Source organism: Citrus sinensis, chromosome 5 (assembly GCF_022201045.2).
Source record: "Citrus sinensis cultivar Valencia sweet orange chromosome 5, DVS_A1.0, whole genome shotgun sequence".
Classification (NCBI taxonomy): domain Eukaryota; kingdom Viridiplantae; phylum Streptophyta; class Magnoliopsida; order Sapindales; family Rutaceae; genus Citrus; species Citrus sinensis.
The window spans coordinates 1,950,817-1,975,279 of NC_068560.1; the positions used below are offsets into that span (position 1 = coordinate 1,950,817).

At 34.5% G+C, this 24,463-nt stretch overlaps 1 protein-coding gene and 1 long non-coding RNA gene across 12 annotated transcripts in view; one reads left to right on the plus strand and one right to left on the minus strand.

The window, feature by feature from the left end:
- LOC127902566 (putative disease resistance RPP13-like protein 1) overlaps positions 1–24,463 on the minus strand; it is a 92,522-nt gene that overhangs the window by 62,876 nt on the left and 5,183 nt on the right. Inside the window, exon 2 of one of the 4 annotated variants that reach the window (XM_052442034.1) lies at positions 520–2,163. In XM_052442034.1, the coding sequence (XP_052297994.1) occupies positions 520–2,163 (1,644 nt within the window). Of the gene's footprint in view, positions 1–519; positions 3,885–24,463 lie in introns of those variants that run through there. The other 3 variants (XM_052442033.1, XM_052442032.1, XM_052442030.1) reach the window with 3 other exon arrangements.
- Positions 17,920–23,508, plus strand: LOC112497485 (uncharacterized). Of its 8 annotated transcripts, none has more exons than XR_008054985.1 (5): positions 17,921–18,244; positions 18,346–18,480; positions 19,788–21,829; positions 22,760–22,861; positions 23,135–23,508. It is a non-coding gene; the product is annotated as an uncharacterized LOC112497485 (long non-coding RNA). The 8 variants fall into 8 exon arrangements; XR_008054986.1 differs by having other exon boundaries at positions 23,139–23,508; XR_008054984.1 differs by having other exon boundaries at positions 23,160–23,508.

Sequence of the window (24,463 nt, forward strand, 5' to 3'; positions counted from 1 at the left end):
AAACTGCTGGAGATTATGTAAACCACTCGGTAAAATTTTGAGATTTTCACAATAAGAAATGTAGATATCTTCAAGAGATGTGTTGTTGTCCAACCTTTCTGCTATTGACTCCAGCTTTGAACATCCACAAACACGAAGGGACTTAAGAGACGGAGGTAGATTGCCAACTTCAAGGGACTCAAGCGTGGCAGGTAACTCGTTTTTTGAAAATATACATGTCAGTGATGGACAATCCCTAATTTCCAACTCCTCGAGAAGAGATGAGGTGTACCTTCTGCCGCTGCTACACTGGATGCCCTCTTCCACTGTCAAAGTCCTTATATTATCGCAACGGCTGATCTGCAACTTCTTAAGGCTCGATGGTAGCTGGACCGCAGCAATATATGTCAACGAACGACAATGCTCAATATTCAAGATCTCGAGAGACGAATTGGTGTCGCACATCCATGCCTCTGGTAACGATTTCAGCACATCACAATACCTAATCTCAATTTTCCTCAACTTGGAAGGCAGAGCAACCTCAGGAAAGGAAACAAGGGAACTGCAGTTGTAGATTTCTATCTCTCTCAAGGAACAGAGGCTGAGCGATGATTGTGGCAGCTTCACAAGGCCTTCGCATTCGCTCAATCTTAGATATTCGAGTCTGCATGACAACTCGCAGAGTTGCTGTTGTTGGTCTTTCTCTTCCTCCGCGACCAAGGATTGAATTTTGGGACAGCTGTCAATCGTCAGTCTTTTGAGAGAGCAAATGTCTTGCAGTAATTCGTTATGACTCTTCCATATATGTGTTTCAATTTTAATATTATTTATCTCCAATTCTTCCAGTTTTGGTATTCGCGGCTTCAATGGCCCTGCGAGAAACACTTGATTTGATGTATCTCTACAAACCATTGAATTCTGTGACCCGATATGATCAGTTGCACTTCTCCGCACAACCTTTTTACATCCACCAATTACCAATTTGCAAAGAGCTGGAAGACTCGTAATTGAAATTGACAATTCTTTGCATTCTTGGATAACAAGCATCTGCAATGCAGGAAGGTGCTCTGGAAATGTTCCTTGCAGTTTAGAACATCTTAAAATGTGAAGCTCTCTCAATTTAGGAAACCGTTCAACTCCCTGACTGGATCCATGAGGAATCCAGTCTTCCCACTCTTGCAGGTCTTCAAAACGAAGAGTCTCCAAGCATGGAAATGGAATTGGAGAGTCATCCCCATAGAACTCTACACCCAATCTCTTTACTCTACTCATTCCACGCACTGTAAGATGTTTTAGAGAGGGCAGTTGCCCAACAGACGGCAGGGCAGTACACATGCTGCAATCTTCAAATTTAAGTGTTACTAAATTTGAGAATGAGGAATCTCCTAACCATGTTGGAAATTTTGTACCTCCATAGCCACAGACACAAAATTGTTCCAGATTTTTATGGGGTTTAAGCATGTCAAGCATGCCCATTTCAGTTTCTGCTTCCCTTGAGGATGAACCATCGGTGCTGCAAGTCCAATTAAGCGATAATTCTTTAAGATTCTTCTTTCCATCCAACCGAGCCTCCTTTGCATCACCAATGTCTTTTACATTCTCTAACTTTGAAATTTTAAGTGTCCCCTGAAGATGTATCAATGACTTTAGCTCTCGTAACCCAGAACCATTGTCTTTTCCCACAGCAAAATTACCCAACGTCTGAAGACGAGTCAGCTTACCAATTCCTAGTGGCATTTCCTCCAAGGAATCTGTATTTGAATTATTGAGATGATGCAATTTGATGAGGTTTCCCATGGCTGCACACAACTTCTTCAGTCGCCGACAGTCTTTTAACAGAAGTATGTGCAAATTGTAAAGCTTGTTAACTGATTCAGGCAAAGTTTTAATCTCAGTTCCAGACAGGTTAAGGTACCTTAAATACCTCAAATCACCAATTGAATCCGGTAGCTCCGGGATGCCGTATCCACGCAAAGAGAAGACCCTCAAGCGTTGGAGTTTGAACAACCTAGGAAGAATGCTACGAGCCAAGTATCCAGGCCAGCTACTTAACAACGTTACTGGTAAAAGAGTTCGCAAGTGTTGGATATCGTGCAAGTCCTCAAACCTTTTAACACCATCGTAATCTCCACGAATGTACGACAGATGACGAAGATTTCTTGAAAAACTTTGTTGCTTGTTAACCTCAGAGATATACTCCATTCTGAAGTACATTTCCCCAGCAGCCCATTGAGCAAGGTCATTGACGAGGTCGTGCATCACAAATCGTGATATACTGTTGCTCGATTGCTGGAAAAAAGATCTTCCACGTAGCTCTTGAAAGAACTTTCGACCGAGATCTTCACCAGGATTCCCACTCTCTCCGTGATCCAAGAAACCCACAGCACTCCATAATAAAATTATCTCCCCCTCTTCAAATTCATAATCCTTTGGAAACAATGAGCAATACGCAAAGCATTGTTTCAAAGGTGCCGAAAGATAATAGTAGCTCACTCGAAGCGCTGGCATAATGTCACATCTCTCTTCTTGCAATTCCCATATCTTGGTACTGAGCACTCTCTCCCAATCACATCTGTCATCTTTTCCTCGCAAAAGTCCTCCAAGTGTTTGCGCTGCCAGGGGCAAGCCATCGCATTTGGCCACTATCTTCTTGCCAATTTCCTCCAATAACTTATTTGACCCCAAAGAATGTTGAGCAAATACAGCTAGACAATCATCAATTGACAACTTTTTTAATTGATAAGCTGAGGCAGTTCCCATGATGTCTCCAACCTCTTGATTACGAGTTGTGACAATAATCTTACTTCCCTTCGCTCCAGCTTCAAACGGACGGCTGAGGCGAACCCAATCATTGTAATTCTCATTCCAAACGTCGTCTAAAACAAGCAAAAATTTCTTTTGAGATAACTTCTTCTTCAGCTCCTCTTGAAGCAAATTTAAATCACTGTCATCAATAGTCTGCTTGGTAACGGATCTTAGAATTGTTTTTGTTAGCCCCTTAACGTCGAAATCCTCGGAGACACAAGTCCATGCCTTGAGATCAAAATGATCCTGCACTCGCTTATCATTGTAGACAAGCTGAGCAAGAGTAGTTTTGCCCAGCCCGCCCATACCTATAATAGGAATAACAGAGTATCCACCATCGTTGCTTACATCATCCCTCAACAGCAGTTCAACAACATCCTTCTTTTCTGTTTCCCTGCCATATACTTTGGCTTCAATCACTAAAGAGGTTGTCTCTAGCCTTTGACTTGCTTTTTTGGACCCTCCAGCTGAACTTTCTTTCAAATCTAGCAAGTCTTTCTGTGTTACAATATCTTGAAATCTGTTGTTGATCTCTTTGATTTTGGACATCAAGGCATAATCGAACTGAATCGATTGTGGAGTAAAAGTGGTGCAGCAAGTAGGAATGAGCTTCCGAAACTTACTTGTTCTTGTACGACAGCGACTGGGTTGATCCTGAGCCGCAGCTGGATCTCCATTTCCAAGCAGCAACTTCCTCCGGAAAGCCTCAGTTTGAAAATCATCCAACAAGTCTTCAACATCATAAGCCAAGTTCTGAAGCTCGCCAAGCCACTTCTTCACAGACTGATTAGTCGTCTTCTTCTCCTCGGCATCATCAAGCACCGCCTTGATCATCTCCAACATATTCGCCCACTTCTTCAGATTGGCCCGAATTTGCTGTTGGCGTGCAAACAACCGAATGCCCTCTGAAGCTAACTTATTGACCAGCAAATCAACGGACGCCCTAAGGATTGCCTCTCCGATGATTGACATTTTTTTTTCTTTTTTGCCTTTTTCCTTTTTGTTTTGCAAAGAAAGAAACAGAATTTTGAGTTTTGAAAGGCAAAATGAGAAAATTGAATAGAAAGTGTGAACGGTCAAGCAAAATGTGCGTACCAAGTCACCAGTCACCACCCATTAATAATTTAGCAATTCACCAATCACCAGTCACCACTAGTTGATATTTGTAGGGCCAAGCAATATTACTCCAGTAATGCTGAATAAAGAGGAAGGTGGAATGTCTCTGCTACGAACCTTCGCTTTACAAGTCTTCAAAGTCATAACAAACCAAGTTAAATCAAAACGTCTCTCCCTGGGTGTTCAAAGTCATATAACTGCTTTATTTATTGATTTAATTTTAATGCTAAAACGAAGACTTAAAAGTACGCTACAATGTTTTATAATGTTATATTAATGTCGTGTTAAAATAAATTATAACAAAGTTTTAGCCGACAATAATAAATTCTATTTATTTATTAAATATATATTTAATAAAATAATAACACAATTAATATGTTATCAATCAAATAAAAACTCTAATGTGAAAACAAAATCGGCCCCCACCACCATCAATAATTTAGCAAGCTTCACTTTATTACATTAATGAAAACAAAAACAGCCGCTACCACCTTTATGTGTTGCTTCCTACTTAGTACATCTATTGATACGCACATCTACCTAACATTTAGAAAATGGAAGTAGAAATTGGAACTCACTTTATGGCTCGTATGCAATACACGTATCAACATTTAATTAGAGTTCACACACACACACACACGTGTGTGTGAGTCTAGTTTTAATTGAGAGATAAATTAAACATAAATACTTAGATGTTTCTAAATGATTGAATAATGATATTATTGGTATTTATAAATTTCTAAGAAGCGATAATTATGTGGGGGACATATATTTATGGTTATAGAAAATGGCGGTAAAAATGGTACAAATCTAATATAATAAAAAGGTATAAACTGAAGTAAATTAATGTTTACTTTAAAGTACGTTATAAATATCGCTTTCCTTAATACGCTATTTTCTCTCACCAATTGAGTTATGAATATGGATTAAGCAAATATGCATCTAGGATACAATAAAGCACTGATTTGTTTGTTTACGTTGTACATCAATGAAAGCAAACATAAATATTCTTGAATGTTATAAGCCTACCGAGAATTAATATATTATTCTTACAAAAAAAAAATATGTTGGATATTCGATGCATAAAAAATAAATGTTAATTGATGAAATTCTTTTGAAGAAAGAGGACTACAAAAAAATGGTGTAGGATCATTTTATTCATGTCTAATTGACATTTATTTTTATGAATGTGAGGGTATTTTGGTAATTTTATGGACACAAGAGTCATGTGTTGTGGATAGATGTTCGTTTTAAACTACATTGCGTGCAGTTAGTCGTATTTCACATTTATGAAAAGTAACTATGTTGTTTCCTTGATTAAGAGAAATTGCGAGTGAGAACCAAACCGCGAATATGAACGATAGTCGAGTTTAGGCATTGTCACTATGAGTGAAATATGCAAACTCATTTTCATATTTTATTATGATTTTAGAGTGTAGTAAACCATATTTGCAAAATAAGATTTTAATGCTCTAATTTAATGATTTCTAGAATAAATTTGATTTACGTATTGGTACATTATTAAAATTTTATCAATATTTGTTTTCCCTATCGATTTTGAGTAAAGTATGCAGGTACACCAATCGACCGACCGATTGTAGTTATTTTGAATTTTTGGCCACGTGCTGGCGCTAGGAGAAATAGATGGTATTATGCATGTTGATCATCTCATTTTGGAATGTATAATATATTGTATTATGATGTGATGATTATAGATGTTTAATATATGTTGAAATCAGATATTATAATCTTTTGATATTGGAGATGTTTGGGTGTTATTTGGTATTTTGGATGAGAAGGTTGATTGATGGAACTGGTTATATATTAAACTATGTTAGGAGTGCTTGTATAAATTTACAATTTTGGGATTGTTATATTTATAAGGGAAATAACTGCCGAATTTTTGGTAGAATCATTACTAATTAAATTATTATCAGTCAAGATAGACAATATAAGATAGACCCTCATGGAGTTCGAGGCGAGTCGTCTCAAATCAAGCCCTTTATAAAGCTCACTCACCCCTTGTTAGCTCTCACTCGTTACAAGCATCTATCTATCAATATATCAATCAATGCTTACATTTTCTTTCCTCTTATACATCAAAATGAAGTTCACCTTGGCAACATTGCTGTGGCATTATTATTGTCAATAGTATAGAACGTTTACAATTATCAACTTCTGGTTGACCAAAATTTTAGCGACGTTCCATTCGGAGCCAACTGTGTTGCCTCAGTTAGCGCGAAGCTCTCTTTAAAACCCGATGTTGAAATTAAACCAAAATGAAATCCTCGGCGCAGCAATAACTGTACTGAAGGAACGGGCTATTCAAGCTAGGGAAGACTATTCTAATGCGCATGAAATTAGCAGAGACAGCGATGAGCAGAGCGTGCTCATGGCTTCCATCTACAAATGCACACTTGCTGATCCTTTTATTAGGAAGCTCTGCAAATTGTTGGAGTATGATATGTCCATGAACCACCAAATACCTTTCAACTTCTGTGGGATTGGAAGAAATATAAGCAGGATTAGTCTTACTGAACTCGACTCTGATTGTTCAACATTGTAATGAGGGCAATAGCAAGCCTCGCAGTTTTTAGAACTGGTTTGTACCAAGCTGTATACTGCTTTGATGGCCTTCCAAGCCTATACCTGAAAACAAAATCGCAAATTTGATAAGAACTAACACTGACAGAAGATAAAGAGTACAAAAAGGCAAGCTTAAGCACTAGTACCACCACCAAACCTCTTGATAGTATATGGATGTAGATGCATACCAGGAAATATCTGTCCGAACTGATATGGAAACGAACGAGTATCCAAATTCGATCATCCATTCCTGTATTGCACTCAGATATACTGGTATTCCCCCAACATTCTCTGCCACAGATGAAGACTGATCAAAATTAGCATCAGCACATAATCCACTTGAATCACCAGTTGTCATAATCCCGGACCCAAAGATGGTAATATCATTATCATCACACGGTTTCATTGGGAGGAGCTCCAAAGAAATCAACCGCGAATCTGAGTTGTAAAGTGACCAATTGTGAAGCACTCTTCGAGGAAGCTCATCAGGACTAATTGAATCAAAGATTAAATACTCATCATTTTCCTCCTCACTGGGCTTGTAATATGCAGGCAGAGGATAGTCATCAACAATTTCATCCTCATTGATTTTACTGCAGAACTTGCTTGATGAAGCAACTCTCCTCTGAGTTTTATTATGTTTCGTTGATTGCCAATTCTCCTCTTCCTGCAACAGCCTTGCCAATTTCATATCTTTATCTTCTTCACCTCCAGAAGCAGATGAACTAGACTGATAGTTTTGCTCTTCTTCACCAATTCTCATACCTGTATTTATGAGACTGCTGGATGTACTGGTTTCCAGAATAATTGAACTCCCTTGCTTCTTAGTTTCATCCATCAGTGCAAGGAGCAGAGGCAAGTTCTCAAAGATCTGATCATTTTTCTTGGATGTCTCATCTAAACCGATGAGTTGATTATACATGAATCCACCCTGTGAGATTATAAATTCCCTCGTTGATGTCCTGTGAGGAAAATTCTTGCTATCACTCATGGAACAAAAAACTCCTGCAAGCAATTCATCGACAGTCTGATCAGGGTTCCCTCCACAAGAACTTGAAAGTTTTTTATAGACCTCCACAGAGGCACGAGCCTTTTCATAGAAAAGGTTTTATAGTATTTTATAACTATTAGCAGGTTTAACACAATCATAGTCTGCAGTGACAGTTGAAATCCAAAATACCGGTGAGCCTTCCTCATATCCAGATATTGCCCAAGATTCAACTCGTCCGAAATCTTCACATCTAACACCTCTTTCCTTCTGTCTTCCACAACATTTTTCAAGAGGCAATATAAGACCTGAAACGAACAAGTTTCCAACTTCCAACATTTCAACAGACTTTAGGTTTCCACAAGCATCATGAAAAGCAATTTCTGTTAGCCTTCGATTTGGTCTCAAGTCGTCCTTTCCAGCGGTCAAGCTTATTGCAACCTCTTCATTTTCTGCAACAACTTCCCTTGTGCTTTCCACAAAAGATGCACTTCCAGAGAGGGAAAGACATTTATCCATGATATCCATACATGCAGCAGCTCTCTTTGGCATTTTCCAAGAATTGGATGCTTTTTCACTATTTTCATGTCTACTTCTCTTTTGTTTTCCGGTCGTCTCAGACTTCTCGTCTATTGTATTAACTTCAATGGCTGAAGATTGCTTTCCCTTGGCTATTTTTCCATATCTAGAAATTAGTATCCAATTAAAAACAGGAATAAAAGCAGATACTATTAAACTCCATGGTTACTTTGGTATATGCGGGGATCTACTTGTTTTTGTTTCACTTTATTAATTAATTAGCGAACCAAACATGTAATCATTTAAAAAAGGATCAATGGCACCAACTTACGAAAGATGAATTTGTAAGACATTAATTTAGATGAAAATGTAGTGTTATTAAGTTATGAATTCATTAACTTGAGGTATTAATATTTACTAATGATGGTGATTAATTTATTTAACTTGTCATAATCTTCAATTAAGAATGAAGTGCAATCAATTTATGGAAAAAATAATAATTTTTTTATTTTTTAAGATTTTAATTCTTAGGATTTCATTTAGTTCTTTTTCGATTATTGACGTTGTTGAAGAGGGCAAGAAAAGCTAATTAACGCTTGACTAGTTCTGAAAATATCGGCAGCCATCGACGGCAACTATTAAATGCACCGTTATATGGATTTACGTTTTGCAAATTGTGGAGCCGTGGCGGGATGGTAAAAACTGTAATCATGTACCGTTAACATTTACATGGTTAATGTCATCGAGATCACATGGTTCTTATTTATGAAAAGAGAATTGCTAGAAATTTTGTTAATCCACCATTGCAACAATTTATTGTTATAAATTTCATTGTTTCCCATATAACAAATATAATAAAATCTTGATATATTAATAGCTCTGGGACCATGAAATAATTTATTAAAATTTAACTAATATCAATTATTCGATAAATTAATTAATTATTAATTTATGAAAATATTCATTATTTTAGAAAAATATGATTACGTTTATAGTATTGATTTACCTAGAGTTGGAATATGTTATGTTTTATTTGAATAATACTTTTCTTTTAAGAATATTTTTTAATAGTTAACTGCTTTATAATTTCAAATAAAGAAGTAGATGATACTGACGTTGAATAATTTTTTGCCGCAAAATAACAATACCAACTAGGATTTCTTTTCGCATTACAAAAAGTTAAAGACGAGATCTAAGTTGAAATTAATTTAAAAAAGAAGCAAACAATGCTAAGAACATATTTTACCCAAGCTATATGGACATGTCATATGGATTTCGTTTTTATACTAGGTAATTATTAATTTATGTGATAACATATTTCCTTCAAACTATAGTATTTGAATTTGAAATTTTTTTAAAAAAATTTAGTATTACAATTGATGGTTGTCGAAGCCAACAAAAATAAATACCTACTCTAAATAAATTGTGTATAGTGATTGAGCAGGGTCGTGTCCACAGAGATCGGTAATTATTTAAATCCTTTTAAAACGTAAAACATAAAATGGGGGTTTTGTTGACAATAATAAAAATCAAATTAAAATAACAAGAATGCAAATTAAAGTTGTAATTCAAATTGGAGAAAGCTCTGGTTGAAGGAATTAACTCAGCTTGATTCGACTACTGATCATTGATTCAAATATAAATTATTATTACTTATGAATAGACCGGTTATAGCTACTGAGACCCTCTAATAGCCAATTTCTCCTTAACTAGTCGATAACCAAGGTACGACCGTTGGTTATTTCCCTAATCAATAGACAACCCTAGATACGATCATAGGATTTAATCAATTGACAGCCAGAAAAACTAGAGAGACCCAAATCCTAATCAACAAACACATACGATGGTTAATTTAAATTAGATTGTTTATTCTCACAACACAACTCTCTGCTATGTTATTTGTCACAAACATTAAAATCTTCATACGATGAATCCTTTAATTGACAATAGATTAAGTTGATAATTAAATAGTGGCCAATTACCTAATTAACAAACATAATCATGAAAATAATTTAGAGAATAAACAAATACCCAAAAAGCAATAAAACAATTAAAGCATAAGAAAGATCTCACAGTAGTGATGAATCAAAGCTTCATTAACCTTCAACCAGAAAAATAGGTTTAGTTCTTCATAGAGAGAAGAGAAAAGTTTAGATCTAGGATTTCTTTCTTTTTTCCAATCTCCCCTTTTTTTCACAATAGATTCCTCCCTTAAATATTCTCTCTCTCTTCTCCTTTAGATTTCTATTTAAAATAAAATACTAATATATGAAATATTAAATTCGTAATTACAAAAATAACCAAAACTACAAAACACGTTAAACTAAAAACTGCAGGTCCGTAGTTGATAGCACGCGCCCACGCCTTATCAACAAAGTTCTTCTGACGCTTATAATTTCTCCAAGGGAACAATCATCCTTAAACATCATTTTATAGCTCAATTTTATCACCAATCAATAGAATTACACCTACAAAAGTAAAACACAAGTAAATCACTATTATTAAGTGCAAAACATCAATATTAAGGAAGTAAATAATGCAAAACCAGTGCATAAATTGCACTCTAACAAATTCCCCCACACCAAGATGATGCTTGTCCTCAAGCACATAACTCAAGACTAATCCCAAATCTCCACTCAATTCTCATCTCAACTCATCCAAAAATAATTTTAAGCAAGCATACCTCAAGAAATTAAGTCGATCAACATTCGAGAGACAAGGATTTTAAAGCATAGAATCTCATAAGATAGAATAAAAGAAAAACATCCAACCACCAAGAAGATCCATTCAAAATTCAAGTGCAACAATATTTAATAGCCCTCTCATTGACTTCACTCCATGCACTCAAAGTGTTTAGGGTATCATTTATGCACTCAAATCAAATCAAAGAATGCTATTGCCATAAGCTTGCTCATATATCACATCTCAATCCACAAAACATGAATAAAATGCAAAAATCTAAGGGTCTTAAAAAGGTTGTAATGGGGTTAAATATGTTAAATGACAAAGAAAGGTCTACGAAAGAAAAAGAGATCAAAATGAGAATAATGAACTCATTGAATGAACTTATGATATCAAAATGCTTATTTCTACTCAAGTCACCAAGAATGTAAACATTTTTTTTTCGATTTTTTTTTATTTTTCTTTTTCTTTTTTTTCTTTCTCCTTTTCTTTTTCTTTTTTTTGTTTTTTTGTTTTTTTTTCGAATCAAACAAAAGAAACGAATCTTGCACAATTTAATTCAAGCATAATGCTTGTTGATCTAATTGAGAAACTTTAATACAAATTAGAAAAAGCAACAAAATATATCCACACAATGAGTCCAAAAATCTCCTTAAATTGAGGCTCAAAAAGAAGAAAAATGGTTAAGTAGACGGAGAGAATTAGATGGGTAATGGTTAAGGCTCAAACAAAGATAGCAAATAAAGGTCTTCGGGTAGAGAAAAAAATGCGAGAATAGAAAAATGGAAAATGGTTTGCCCTTATCATTTTAATGCATAAAATCCCATAATGCGGCTTCAACATGCATAACAAAGCAAGTTTTAGAATAAACAAACTAAGATTGATATTCACATAACAAAAATAATTAGAGCAAAGTGGTTGCTCATAGGCTCAAATCCTCACAAAGTTAGTAAATTTGCCATCAAATCATGTACACTCTTCAAATGAATCAATCATCAATAGTGGTGTAGAATGAGAAGAATGTATGAGTGATATATAAAAGGAAAGGTAAAAAGGATAATAAGCGATAAAGATGTATGTAGTAAAAAAAAAATGAAAGATAAAATGTGAGTGATGAAAGAGTATGATAGAATAAAAATAGATGTAAATAATTTGAGATAGATGGGAAAAGAGTAGTGAGAAAGAAAAGAAAAGAAAATTAATAATATATGAAGCATACTAACTCCAAAATCATTTAAGGATGAGTAGAGTGAAAATAATACTTCCAGACATCAATAATGCAAAAATCCCTCCCCCACACCAAGAACTTACATTGTCCCCAATGTAAGATAATCAAAGCTCACATAAAAATTAAAGGGTAATGATAAAAGATTAAAGGCAAAAACTTCCCTGAATTGTGAGCTTTGATCCTCATAACGTCTATGGGCTTGGCGGAAATGGTGGGACAGTTGCGCGCGGGCTGCTGCTGTGGGAGATGCTGAGATGCGTGGGTTGCTGGGCGTGCACGGCTGCTCGGTGAACGCAGCTGCTGCTCTGGTGAAGGCTGGAGCGGCTGGTTGCTGGGAAAGAAAACGATTTTTTTTTTTTTTTTGGTGATGAATCACTTGAGACACTAAAAATTTCAGAAGTATTTTTTTAATAAGCACGTGGGCACGCCTTAAAACCATTTTACTTTAAAAATCACAGAAGTACTTATTAGTTAAGACGTGAGCACGCCTTATCAAAAATTTTCTTCTGGCCAAAATAAGCAAACACATTATTTAAAAAAAATCTGAATCAAAATTAAAAGAAGATATAACAAAAACCAAAATAAATAAATCATTTGGGTTGCCTCCCAAAAAGCGCATTTGTTTTATGTCTTTGGCTAGACACATTTATGCATCAATCTCCATAATTGGGACTCTCGAGAGCCACATCCTCCACAATATTCACCGAAAAACCTTCATAAAAAGGTTTTAAGCAATGACCATTAACCTTAAGAACTCTGTCAGAGGTCGGACTCCGAATCTCAACTGCACCATGAGGAAAAACATTAGTAATAATAAAAGGTCCAACCCAGCAAGAACGTAATTTACCCAGAAAAAGTTTAAGTTTAGAATGAAAAAGAAGAATTTTTTGACCAACAGAGAACTCCTTTCTCAAAATCATTCTATCATGAAATGTCTTCGTCTTTTTCTTGTAAAAAAAACTTCCTGCACTATAGGGTTAATAACATCCACAGAAAATACCAAATGTTCCTCATTAGGATATTTCATGGCATCATTCATATTGAATTCTATAACCTCTCCATCAAACTCCATAGTGAGAGTCCCTTTATGTACATCCATTTTAGTCCTAGCAGTCTTAAGAAAAGGTCTTCCTAGCAAAATTGGGACAGAATTAGAGGAGTTATCATCTTCCATATCAAGTACATAAAAATCAGCAGGAAAAACCAACTCATTAACTTGTACTAAGACATCTTCTAATACCCCATCATGATATGCATTAGACCTATCAGCTAGTTGAATTATCACACCAGTTTCTTTTAATGGACCAACATTCAAAGATGAATAAATGGAACGAGACATGACATTAATAGAAGCTCCTAGATCTAACATAGCCTTTTCAACTCTAATACTACCAATTTTACAAGGGATAGTAAACATACCTGGATCCTTGCACTTAGGAGGTAGTTTCTTTTGGAGAACTGCTGAAACATTCTCCCCCATGTGAACTTTTTCATCTCCTCTTAATTTTCTCTTCGAGGTGCACAGTTCCTTAAGTACTTTAGCATATCGAGGTATTTGTTTTATAGCATCTAATAAAGGAATATTTACCTCAACCTTGCGAAATGTCTCAAGGATGTCTTTCTCTTGTTCCTCCTTCTTGGATTTTGCAAACCGGCTTGGAAAAGGAGGAGGTATCACAATAGGTAGGGGTTTTGCTCTGATGGGTTGCACATCTTGAGATTTAGGCATCAATTCATTCTTCTCAAGCTCATCTTCTACATGCTTTGTCACTTTCTTACTAGGCTCTTGCAACTCCTTCCCACTTCTAAGGATGACAACATTAACGTTTTGCTTTGGATTCACCTCAGATTGTGAAGGCAATCTCCCTAATACTTGAGACTCCAGACGGCTCACTGTAGTCGCCAATTGACTCATTTGGTTCTCCAAGTTCTGAATGCTTGCTGTAGTTGCCTGCTGAAATTGTTGAGTGTTAGTCGCAAGTGATTTAACAATTTCTTCAAGAGATATGCCTGACTTGGAGTTTGACTGTGGAGGTGCTGGTTGTCTTGGTGGATACTGATGTGGGAATCCTGACGGCCTAACTCCATAGCTGAAGTTGGGATGATCCTTCCATCCCGGATTGTATGTTTGTGCATAAGGATCATACCTCCTCTGAGGCATGCTTGGAAATCCTCCAACTGCATTGGCTTGTTCAACGGGTTCTTCTTGAAGTGTAGGACACATATCAGTTGAATGACCCATATTGTAACAAATGCCACAAGTCTTCACCTGTTGCACATTACCTACAACAAACTTTTCCACAAGAGAAGTAAGTTTATCTAAACGTTGTTCAACAAAAGAAATATTTACCTCATTCACCTTCCTTGAAGTGGGATCTTGCCTGCTACCAAATTGTTGTGCATTGGCAGCCATATTTGAGATCAACTCCCTTGCTTGTGCATTGGCAGCATCTATCATACTCCTATCCATTAATGACAGTCCTTCGTAAAAATATTGAATAAGAAGTTGATCAGAAATCTGATGCTGAGGACAGCTGGCACACAATTGTTTGAATCGCTCTCAGTACTCATACAAAGTCTCCCCAGGAAGTTGTCTGATCTCACAAATATCTTTTCTGATGTTGGCAGCTCTTGAAGCAGGAAAGTACTTCTCGAGGAACTGCTTCTTCAATCCATTCCATGTTGTAATCGATCTAGGAGGCAAGTAGTACAACCAATTTTTAGCTAGTCCATCTAAAGAGAAAGAAAAAGCACGCAGCTTAATCTGCTCTTCAGTCACGACTTGTGGTCTCATACTTGAACATACAACATGAAACTCCTTGAGATGTTTATGAGGATCTTCACCTGCAAAACCATGAAACTTGGGTAATAAATGAATAAGACCAGACTTTAATTCAAAATTTACCTCCAAGTCTACATATTGAATGCAGAGTGGTTGCTGATTCAAGTCTGGTTCAGCTAACTCTCTACGAGTTCTTTCTACAAGTGCAACTCTATCCATCACTTGTTCTTCTGAATCGCTAGATGATTCAACTAAATCAGGCACCGTATTTGTTTCAGAAAGCAAAGGCGACGAGGATCGTTGCTTAGCTTGCTTCGTCTGCTGTCTCAGCTGGCGAGCTGTCTTCTCAATTTCAGGATCAAACGAAAGTGTACTTGTACGAGAAGAACGAACCATACACCAAGTAAAACGTAAAAAAAGATTAAATAAACGACACCAATCCCCGGCAACAGCGCCAAAATTTGATGGTTGTCGAAGCCAACAAAAATAAATACCTACTCTAAATAAATTGTGTATAGTGATTGAGCAGGGTCGTGTCCACAGAGATCGGTAATTATTTAAATCCTTTTAAAACGTAAAACATAAAATGGGGGTTTTGTTGACAATAATAAAAATCAAATTAAAATAACAAGAATGCAAATTAAAGTTGTAATTCAAATTGGAGAAAGCTCTGGTTGAAGGAATTAACTCAGCTTGATTCGACTACTGATCATTGATTCAAATATAAATTATTATTACTTATGAATAGACCGGTTATAGCTACTGAGACCCTCTAATAGCCAATTTCTCCTTAACTAGTCGATAACCAAGGTACGACCGTTGGTTATTTCCCTAATCAATAGACAACCCTAGATACGATCATAGGATTTAATCAATTGACAGCCAGAAAAACTAGAGAGACCCAAATCCTAATCAACAAACACATACGATGGTTAATTTAAATTAGATTGTTTATTCTCACAACACAACTCTCTGCTATGTTATTTGTCACAAACATTAAAATCTTCATATGATGAATCCTTTAATTGACAATAGATTAAGTTGATAATTAAATAGTGGCCAATTACCTAATTAACAAACATAATCATGAAAATAATTCAGGGAATAAACAAATACCCAAAAAGCAATAAAACAATTAAAGCATAAGAAAGATCTCACAGTAGTGATGAATCAAAGCTTCATTAACCTTCAACCAGAAAAATAAGTTTAGTTCTTCATAGAGAGAAGAGAAATGTTTAGATCTAGGGTTTCTTTCTTTTTTCCAATCTCCCGTTTTTTTCACAATAGATTCCTCCCTTAAATATTCTCTCTCTCTCTTCTTCTTTAGAGTTCTATTTAAAATAAAATACTAATATCTGAAATATTAAATTCGTAATTACAAAAATAACCAAAACTACAAAACACGTTAAACTAAAAACTGCAGGTCCGTAGTTGAGAGCACGCGCCCACGCCTTATCAACAAAGTTCTTCTGACGCTTATAATTTCTCCAAGGGAACAATCATCCTTAAACATCATCTTGTAGCTCAATTTTATCACCAATCAATAGAATTGCACCTACAAAAGTAAAACACAAGTAAATCATTATTATTAAGTGCAAAACATCGATATTAAGGGAGTAAATAATGCAAAACTAGTGCATAAATTGCACTTTAACAACAATAGTAGTCGTGATTCGATTGGTTTCAATTTTATAAGAAAAAAGTTGGGGAAATAGACAAACAATGAAGGAACAAGTTAAGGAGAGCCAATAAACAGGGAAAAGTGAATTAGTGCCCTTGAGCACATTAATAATCTCGGCTTTCTATGTACAATTTTGTAAATTCATGTCATATACCAGAGTCTTTTGGGTTTTGTTGCATCAATTCTTTGGGGTTTATCTTGTTTTATTATTTTATGATGCAAGAGTCCTAGTAGTGCTGTATGTGGAGTAAAAATATTTAATTTATTTTTTGTTATTATTAGCAAACGTTATTATTAATTAATCAACCCATCGAGGTATATTGATTTCTTTGTATTAGCTAATTGCTTAATGCTTTTTTGTGCTTCTCGCCATGAAATCACGAAGTACTTGCAAATAAGATCATAGAGGTGGTGTGTTGTGATGTGATAAAATCATATCTAAATTAAGAGATGATTCATATATAGACACTTACTGAACAAGGATATTTAAACACAAGCATTTAATTTTACGATATACCTAATAATCAAAGGTTTAATGCTCAGGTTAAAACGGAGTGAATAGAAATAAATGTAAAAAGATAAAAAGATGAACAAGTGAACATGATAATTTATTAAATAAAAAATTAAATTTATATCTATTTTAATAAGTGTGAAATCATTTAATTTATTTTGAGCACTCATTTTTTATTGCAAAAAACTTCATAATTTCATTTACTAATAAGGACAATTCAATATAAGTAAATAGGACAATAATATTTTTGACATTCATGTAGCGCCCACACATTCATGTAAAATTCTTAAACCTTAAACTGGAGAATACTCTTCATCAAAACTCATTTAAAAGCATATTTCTTTGACTTAGATTTTGAGGAGGTTCTATGGGAATAACCAACTGCTGAAAAACAAATAAAAAACCAGATATAAGTGTAGAATATTCTCATTAGATTTTAATGTTTTGCACAAACATGGCCTGCATATATACACAAATAACTGTTCTACGAATATGTAGAAGCAATCTCAACTGTCCAATTTTTTTTTTCAAATTTTAACGAATATAAATTGTATATGTTGGATAACTATAGAAAATAAGATTAGGAAAATGATATTATCAATAAAAAGGGAAAGCAAATGCATTTAATATTGGTGCGATGAATATTCTTATGGGTGTAATAAGAAAAACAAAGATAATAAAAGGAATGCTATTGGTCTTTCATATGATGCACAAATTACCTTTATCAATTCTATTATATAAATACTCATAAATTTTACCCAAATTATCAAAAAAAAGAAGAAAAAAATCATATAGTTAATTTTTCTTCTTCTTTACTCCATTATTCAATAGGAGTATAATAAACTAGGAGAAAGGAGAAATTAAGGAGAAAATTAGGGTGATTATTGCAATGATAAGAACCCAGGCAAGTGCTTATTTCAGGTACATGCGTGGCATTCATTAATTTGACCAAAAATAAATGAATTTATTTGTATTTTAATTAAAATCGAGGGACATCAACAAAATTTTTCTTCTCCAGGAATTTATCATTTTCTCGTTAAGAAAAAAATTGCATAAAATTAAGAAACCAGTAGTCACTGAACGGGAGAAACAGAGTAAGGAGAGTTCAAATTTCAAAAGATGGAACCCGAAGAAGAAACCCTAGCAACGATCCCAGAAGAAGAAGAAGATGATGATGAAGACACGGCCATGCCCAACGTTAAGCAAAACCCTAAAACAAAAACAAAAGACAACTCTTGGGACTCGAGCGATGCCTCTGACTCTGACTCGGATTCTGACTCAGAAGACTAAGCAAAACAGAACATGGAGCTTCAAAACTAGAGTATCAGCTATCCAATGAACCTTCCATTTACGACATCCATGTTCAAGTAACTTCAATACGCATACTTATTCAGTGATTTTGTGGATACCCATTTGCTTGTTCTTTCTTAATTGGGATGCGGTAAAAATAGCTTTTTTTTTTCTTCAGTATATAAAGGTTTTCAGAAAAATGGGTGAGATAGAGAAGCTGAGACAAGCTAGGGAAGCGATGAAAGAGATTGTTTGCATTGACTCCTGCTAGGTGGCAAGAATGGGCGAGAGATGAAGCCTCTATTTCAACTGGGTATCTGTCATTTCTTTTTTGCAGTGGTTTTCGATTTTCTGAACAAATATTTTTTCGCTTAGAGATATAGATGTTTATGTTGTTATTTGCTGGAACAAAACCTGCTTAAAAGGTATTAAAGAAAGAAAAAGAGAACCAATTTGAAGAAGGGGATAGTTATAGTGGGAGTTCTATTCTTTAGGGTTTAATTGATGGGAGAAGAAACAGCTTATATGTTTACAGAATTAGACATTTGATCACTGATTTAGTTGAGGAAGATATTTAATCACAATGTCTGATGTTGTTTCTGTTGGCCTCAGCTAATTGTTAAGATTTCATACTTTCATTCAACAATGCAATAGACTTTGGTTGGGTCCACCTTAGTTGGGTGTTCTGCGGAACCAATGAGTGTCTTGAGAAAACTTGGGTGGAGTGTGGATCATTTTCAGGATTTAGTTTCCAAGAAAACAAAAACAAAGTCGTAGTCGTAGTTTAAATTTATTAATGTTTTTGTCTTTTTCTGTGAGCCCAGTGAGCTTTTGTTTTCACTTTGTTCTCTTTTGCTTCTTTCCCTTCTTTTCCTGTTGTTTCTTGACAATCAAGCAGATCAGGATTAAGTGTTTACTTTTGGTCTAATTATTCACTCTAACTCGAATAATACATAGGTTTAGTGCTATCAAAATAGGAAGTGAATTAATATCTGAAGCTGACTTGGGAGTGGAATGTATGTTACTAAAAATATAGTATTATGGTAGATAGAATTTGCTTTTTAGGTAAGACTAAAATAATTACCGCTGTTAATTTATTTCAATAAGTTCGTACATCATTCGATAATAAGTCCAAGATTTTAATGGTTTTGTTTCCTGAAAATTTTTCATCAGTGCATGAACAAAGTTCAATGGATGAACTTCTCTCAGTTAATTCGAGTTTTGTATGAAACACTAATCTTGCTCTGTACTTTGGAGTATTTTAATAATTGATGTTAAGATTTGCTAATGTAAAAAGGAAGAAAATCTGCTTAAAGGTATTAAAGAAAGAAAAAAAGAACCAATTTGGAGAAGGGAATACTTATAGTGGGAGTTCTATTCTTTGGGGTTTAATTGATGGGAGAAGAAACAACTTATACGTGTACAGACATAGACATTTGACTGCCGAGTTAGCTGAGGAAGATAATTAATCACAATGTTTGATGTTGTTTCTGTTGGCCTCAGCTAATTGTTAAGATTTCATACTTTTTTCTGGTTTTTCATAACTGTGACCTAAAGCTTAATGAATACTTTGATAATTACATAATCGGTTTCTTGCTGATACTTGGCTTTAATTTGTAGACCTGAGGTTCTTTTGGGAGTAGGCAAGATTTACGAAAGAGGAGTTTCTGATTATCTGGTTTGTTCTCTTTATGCCTACAGAATTTGAATTCATACTATGCATGAATTTATGATTCTTTGAGAAAGATTTGATGAAATTGAAGCATTATAGTAAAGCGTACCACTGGTAAGCTTGATTCACTTTGTTTTTATTTACTACCAAGAGGTGCTAATAGTTTATGATGCACAAAAAGAGGTGGGGAAAAAAAGAAATCTTCTTGCTAGATTTAATATTTGAATCATTTTCAACCAAAGAAACGTGATGAAGAGCAGCATTTTCGTCTATATCAAAGTTCAATTGCATCCTATATCATCTGTTTCCATCTCCTTTGTGGTAAATAAAGTCCTTGATGATGACAATAAGAACCACAGAAGAAGTTAATTTCATATCTGGAGATTTTCATCATAGTTGTTCATTGAAATTGAAGGCAGCTGAGTACTCCTTTTTCTGATGCAGTCTGTCCCTCTTTGGTGTGATTATTTGAAATTTGTGCAAGGATATGATCCATCTATACGAGAATGTGCCTAATAAAATATCACAAAGGTGCCTAATACAGTGAAATTAACATATTCAGCTCATGAGATTGCCATTATATATATTGAAAAAGAAATTAATATAAGAAACTGAAAATTAATTGACACTGGATCATGTTGGATTGTTAGTTGTTAATTATGATGGGAATATAATCTTGGTCTTTTAATTATCATCTAGCTAATGCATGTGCACTTTCATTTGTGTCTATCACTGAAGAATAAAATTGCTTGATTGAACAGCATCATATGAAAGAAACTGAAAACTCAATTTCATTGCCCGAGCATACCATGCCATATGTAGCTCAAAAGTGCAATTAACATTGAACATTCAGCCAGCTAGCTCGTACTAATTAATTTATAGGATGGTTAGTTCTTTATGATTCACTAAAAGAGAAAATATTTAACAATCACGAAAACAACAACAATTCACTCCCATAAACAACATAATAGATACATGGTCTATATTGCAAGTCTTTTTATGATTTTAATTAAAAAAGAAAACGCAAAGGACATATTATATATAATTGAATGTTCTCCTTGATAATTAGACAAAATAACACCAATCTTGGTAACTAATACAATCATCATAATTATCTGATTTTCATTTTAATTATGTCCAATCATGCTAATTTAATAAAGAACACTGAATACATGAGTATTTATATGTTCAACAACTTTGGCTGAGTATGAAAAATATAAGAGCTGCATTTATGCTTTGTGTTATTAAGTAGGACATGACCCTATTATGTTGCATTTGTCAGAAAACTGAAAATTATCGAAAAGGATCCTAAAAGAGATGTGTTGAATTGTGAGCTTAAAAATGAGTTTTAGAAGTTTCTTACATGTTGGTTTGTATCATTGATTGTGCATGCCCTGTTGGTTTCTGGATGAAACAGGAGAATATGACATCTGTGTATTGTCTTTTACTTCCAGTAAGTGAATCACATGTTCTTCACATGATTTGACATACTTTATACGGATTTAGCGGTTGTTTTGGTCACTTGAGTTAAGCACGTGATTCAAGGTTGTTAACTGACCATTGTAAGGCGGGAAAATTCTGGGTTTCTTACAACAAACCCAGAAGGCAGCTGGCGGGTGGGAGATATTTCTAGATTCTTCATGATATGTATATATAGTCTTAGAGGCTATAGTTGAGCCATATGAAAAGCTTGTAACTTCTTAATGTTTGTAGCTTGTTCTTGGTTATTGCTCTGACGAGGGAAGTGAGCTAAAATAACATCAACTTTTATTTATGGACAGGTTAAGAAAATTTTTGAGTTCCTGAAAAATGGCTTCCATGAGATCAGCAGTTCTTTGGATTTATCTTTCGAATATGATTTGGTTGCTGATGAGAAAATTCCATTCCTAGCTTATCTTACCAGTGTTCTAAAGGACCATTCCTTTTTCCCATATGAGCCACCAGCTGGGAGCAAAAGATTCAAGAATCTGATTGCTGACTTCATGAAAATGTACCACCATATTCCTTCACCACGCATCTGTTTTTTTACTTCTCTGGACAAGTAATTTTTGTATTGTCTGTCCTAGATTCTGTTTTCCCTGATGCATTATTTCAATTTCTTTGCACGTGAAGTCCTAGGATCTGTTTCCCTTGATGCATTTTTTCAATTTCTTTGCGTGTGAACTTGGAGCATTGATATTAGTTTAGGGGTGAATCTATTGGTCATTTTCTTGTTTGTAACAAATAACGTATGAAACAATCTTGTTATTTTTTGTTCTCAATATGTAGAGCTCTATGGACCAATTGTTTGTCTTCTGTTATCCTCATTAGAATTTCTTCAGACTACTTCCACTTCATGCTATTTGTGATAAGTTGTATTGTTTTTGTGGTCTTTCTTATGTCTGTTGGACAAATACTGTAATATGAAATTTTATCTAATGGTCCTATATTCCTTTTGCATCATGTCCCCTCTAGTAGTTAAATGTATTTTTGGATTTGTCAATTATTTGGTTTGATGAAATCTTGATTCTCATGTTATCTATCTGTTCATTCAACTTGACCATGGAATGTGTTGTTGCTGTGAGTTACGCTGCACGTGCTAGTTATTCGTCTAGTCTTTTTATGTAAACATACGGGTTCGGATGTACTCGTATATATACTGGACCTTAGATATTTGCACCTGACCTACTTATTGATGTACGTGTAATATGAAGAACATTTTGAGATCTGGAATGGATCAAGACCTGCAATTTTTATTTGTAGATTTTCCACTCTCCAGTCCAATTATAAAAGACAGTTTGTGAATGCTGCATGAATAAACTAGCCAAACTTAAAGATGCTTAATTGCCTCTTTCTCTTCTTTTGTATACGAGTAAAACAATCCACATTCCTAACTTTTCTTCTCCACTTGTTTCTCAAAAAAAATTTTCTTTCCTTCAAGAGCTGTGTGGCAATTGTGAATGCTCTTCAATTGTTTTCACCTCGCCTTGAACATCTAACCAGACGCTTACCGAAGCAATGGTTAACAAGTTTAGCAATCAAGGTATGATCTATTTCTGATTTATTTTTGTGTTATTTTTGACATAGTTGAAGATGTCATTTTTTGGCAGATTTTCTTTGCTATTCTTGGAACAAGTAATAGTGCTTATTGCCTTGTTTGCACACATACTAGTCTAGACACGCCACAGAAGTTTTTGGATGATGAAATATCAGATAGGAACTCAGCACATTGTTTACCTGTTGCCTTTATTCCTCAAGTGACAGTAAAAACTAGTAATTGCAGTAGATGATATATTTAATGAAAATTACTGGGCAGTCAGACTTTTGTGTTGACATTGAAGGGGGAGATGGACAAAAGTCGAAGTAATATAATGAGTGCTGAGTTGGAACATGTTAATGCTCATTTGGAAAATGGGTGAGGATCACAGTGCCAAAGCTTGCAGCCTAAGGTTATCAACATTGATGAAGAGGCTGCTGGTAATTCTTCCGGTGAAGATATTAACGCCACGAAAGCTTAAATGTAATTGATTAAAGGAAGAAGTGCTTGCTTTGCTTGATGTGCTTTTCGCTTATGATCTTTTCCTGGTTTTGTTGTGAGATGTTTCTCTTTGGATTTTCTGTTTATTGTACTTTGATGGGTTTTTGAGGATGACTTGTATGTATTAACAACAATAAAGTGCTTTTCATAAATCCCTAGTCCTACAGCACTAAAAGAAATTAATACACTTGGTTTATTGTTAATAATATATATATATATATAAGCGGACGCTGTATAACAATAGAAAGAGCACCCAACATCCCAAGATCTTCCAGCAAATTAATGAGATTACTCCTGTACACGATCAAAATAATTACAATTTTATTGTATGTATATGTGTGTGTATATAGACACACGGCGTATACAAAAAATGTAAATAATTTTCAAATATTAAACATTTAAAATAGTCAGCATATTAACAATTTACAATTTAGATTATACGTAGACGAAATAATGGTAACAACAATAAAGTACTTTTTATAAATCCTAGTCCTACAGTAGTAAAAGAATTAATGAGCTTGGTTTTTATTAATAAAAATTAAAAAAAAAATCTTTTTCTCCAAAACTTATTATGAATTTTAAGGAGGAAGAAAAAAAAAGTCCTATTCCAATTCATAAAGAGAAGATACACACGCATTTGCCGAAGTCTATGAAGAGAAATTAAAGTTTCAAGAGCTGAACAATGCATTTTATTGTTTAATTAAAAAATTCGAAAATCCATTGGCCTTATATACATGATAAAGACTCACCGACGCCGAACCATATTAATTTAACCGTATATAACCGTACAGCAGAAGGATAAATAAAAGAAAATGAAGTTTCAACAGCTGAATAATGCAAACTCATTTTCTTTTTACAAGCATTTTATTGTTTAATTAAAAAATTCGAAAACCCATTGGCCTTATATACATGATAAAGACTCACCGACGCCGAACCATATTAATTTAAATTAGTTTTCAACTGAGATTTGAATTTTGAAATTACATACAAAAACACGCCCATTTTTTTTTAAATACTAATAATAAAATATTTCATTTTTCATCTATTACAACAAGAGGCATAATCGCAAAAGTGAAAAATATTTCATTTAACAAGTCCCAATATTGT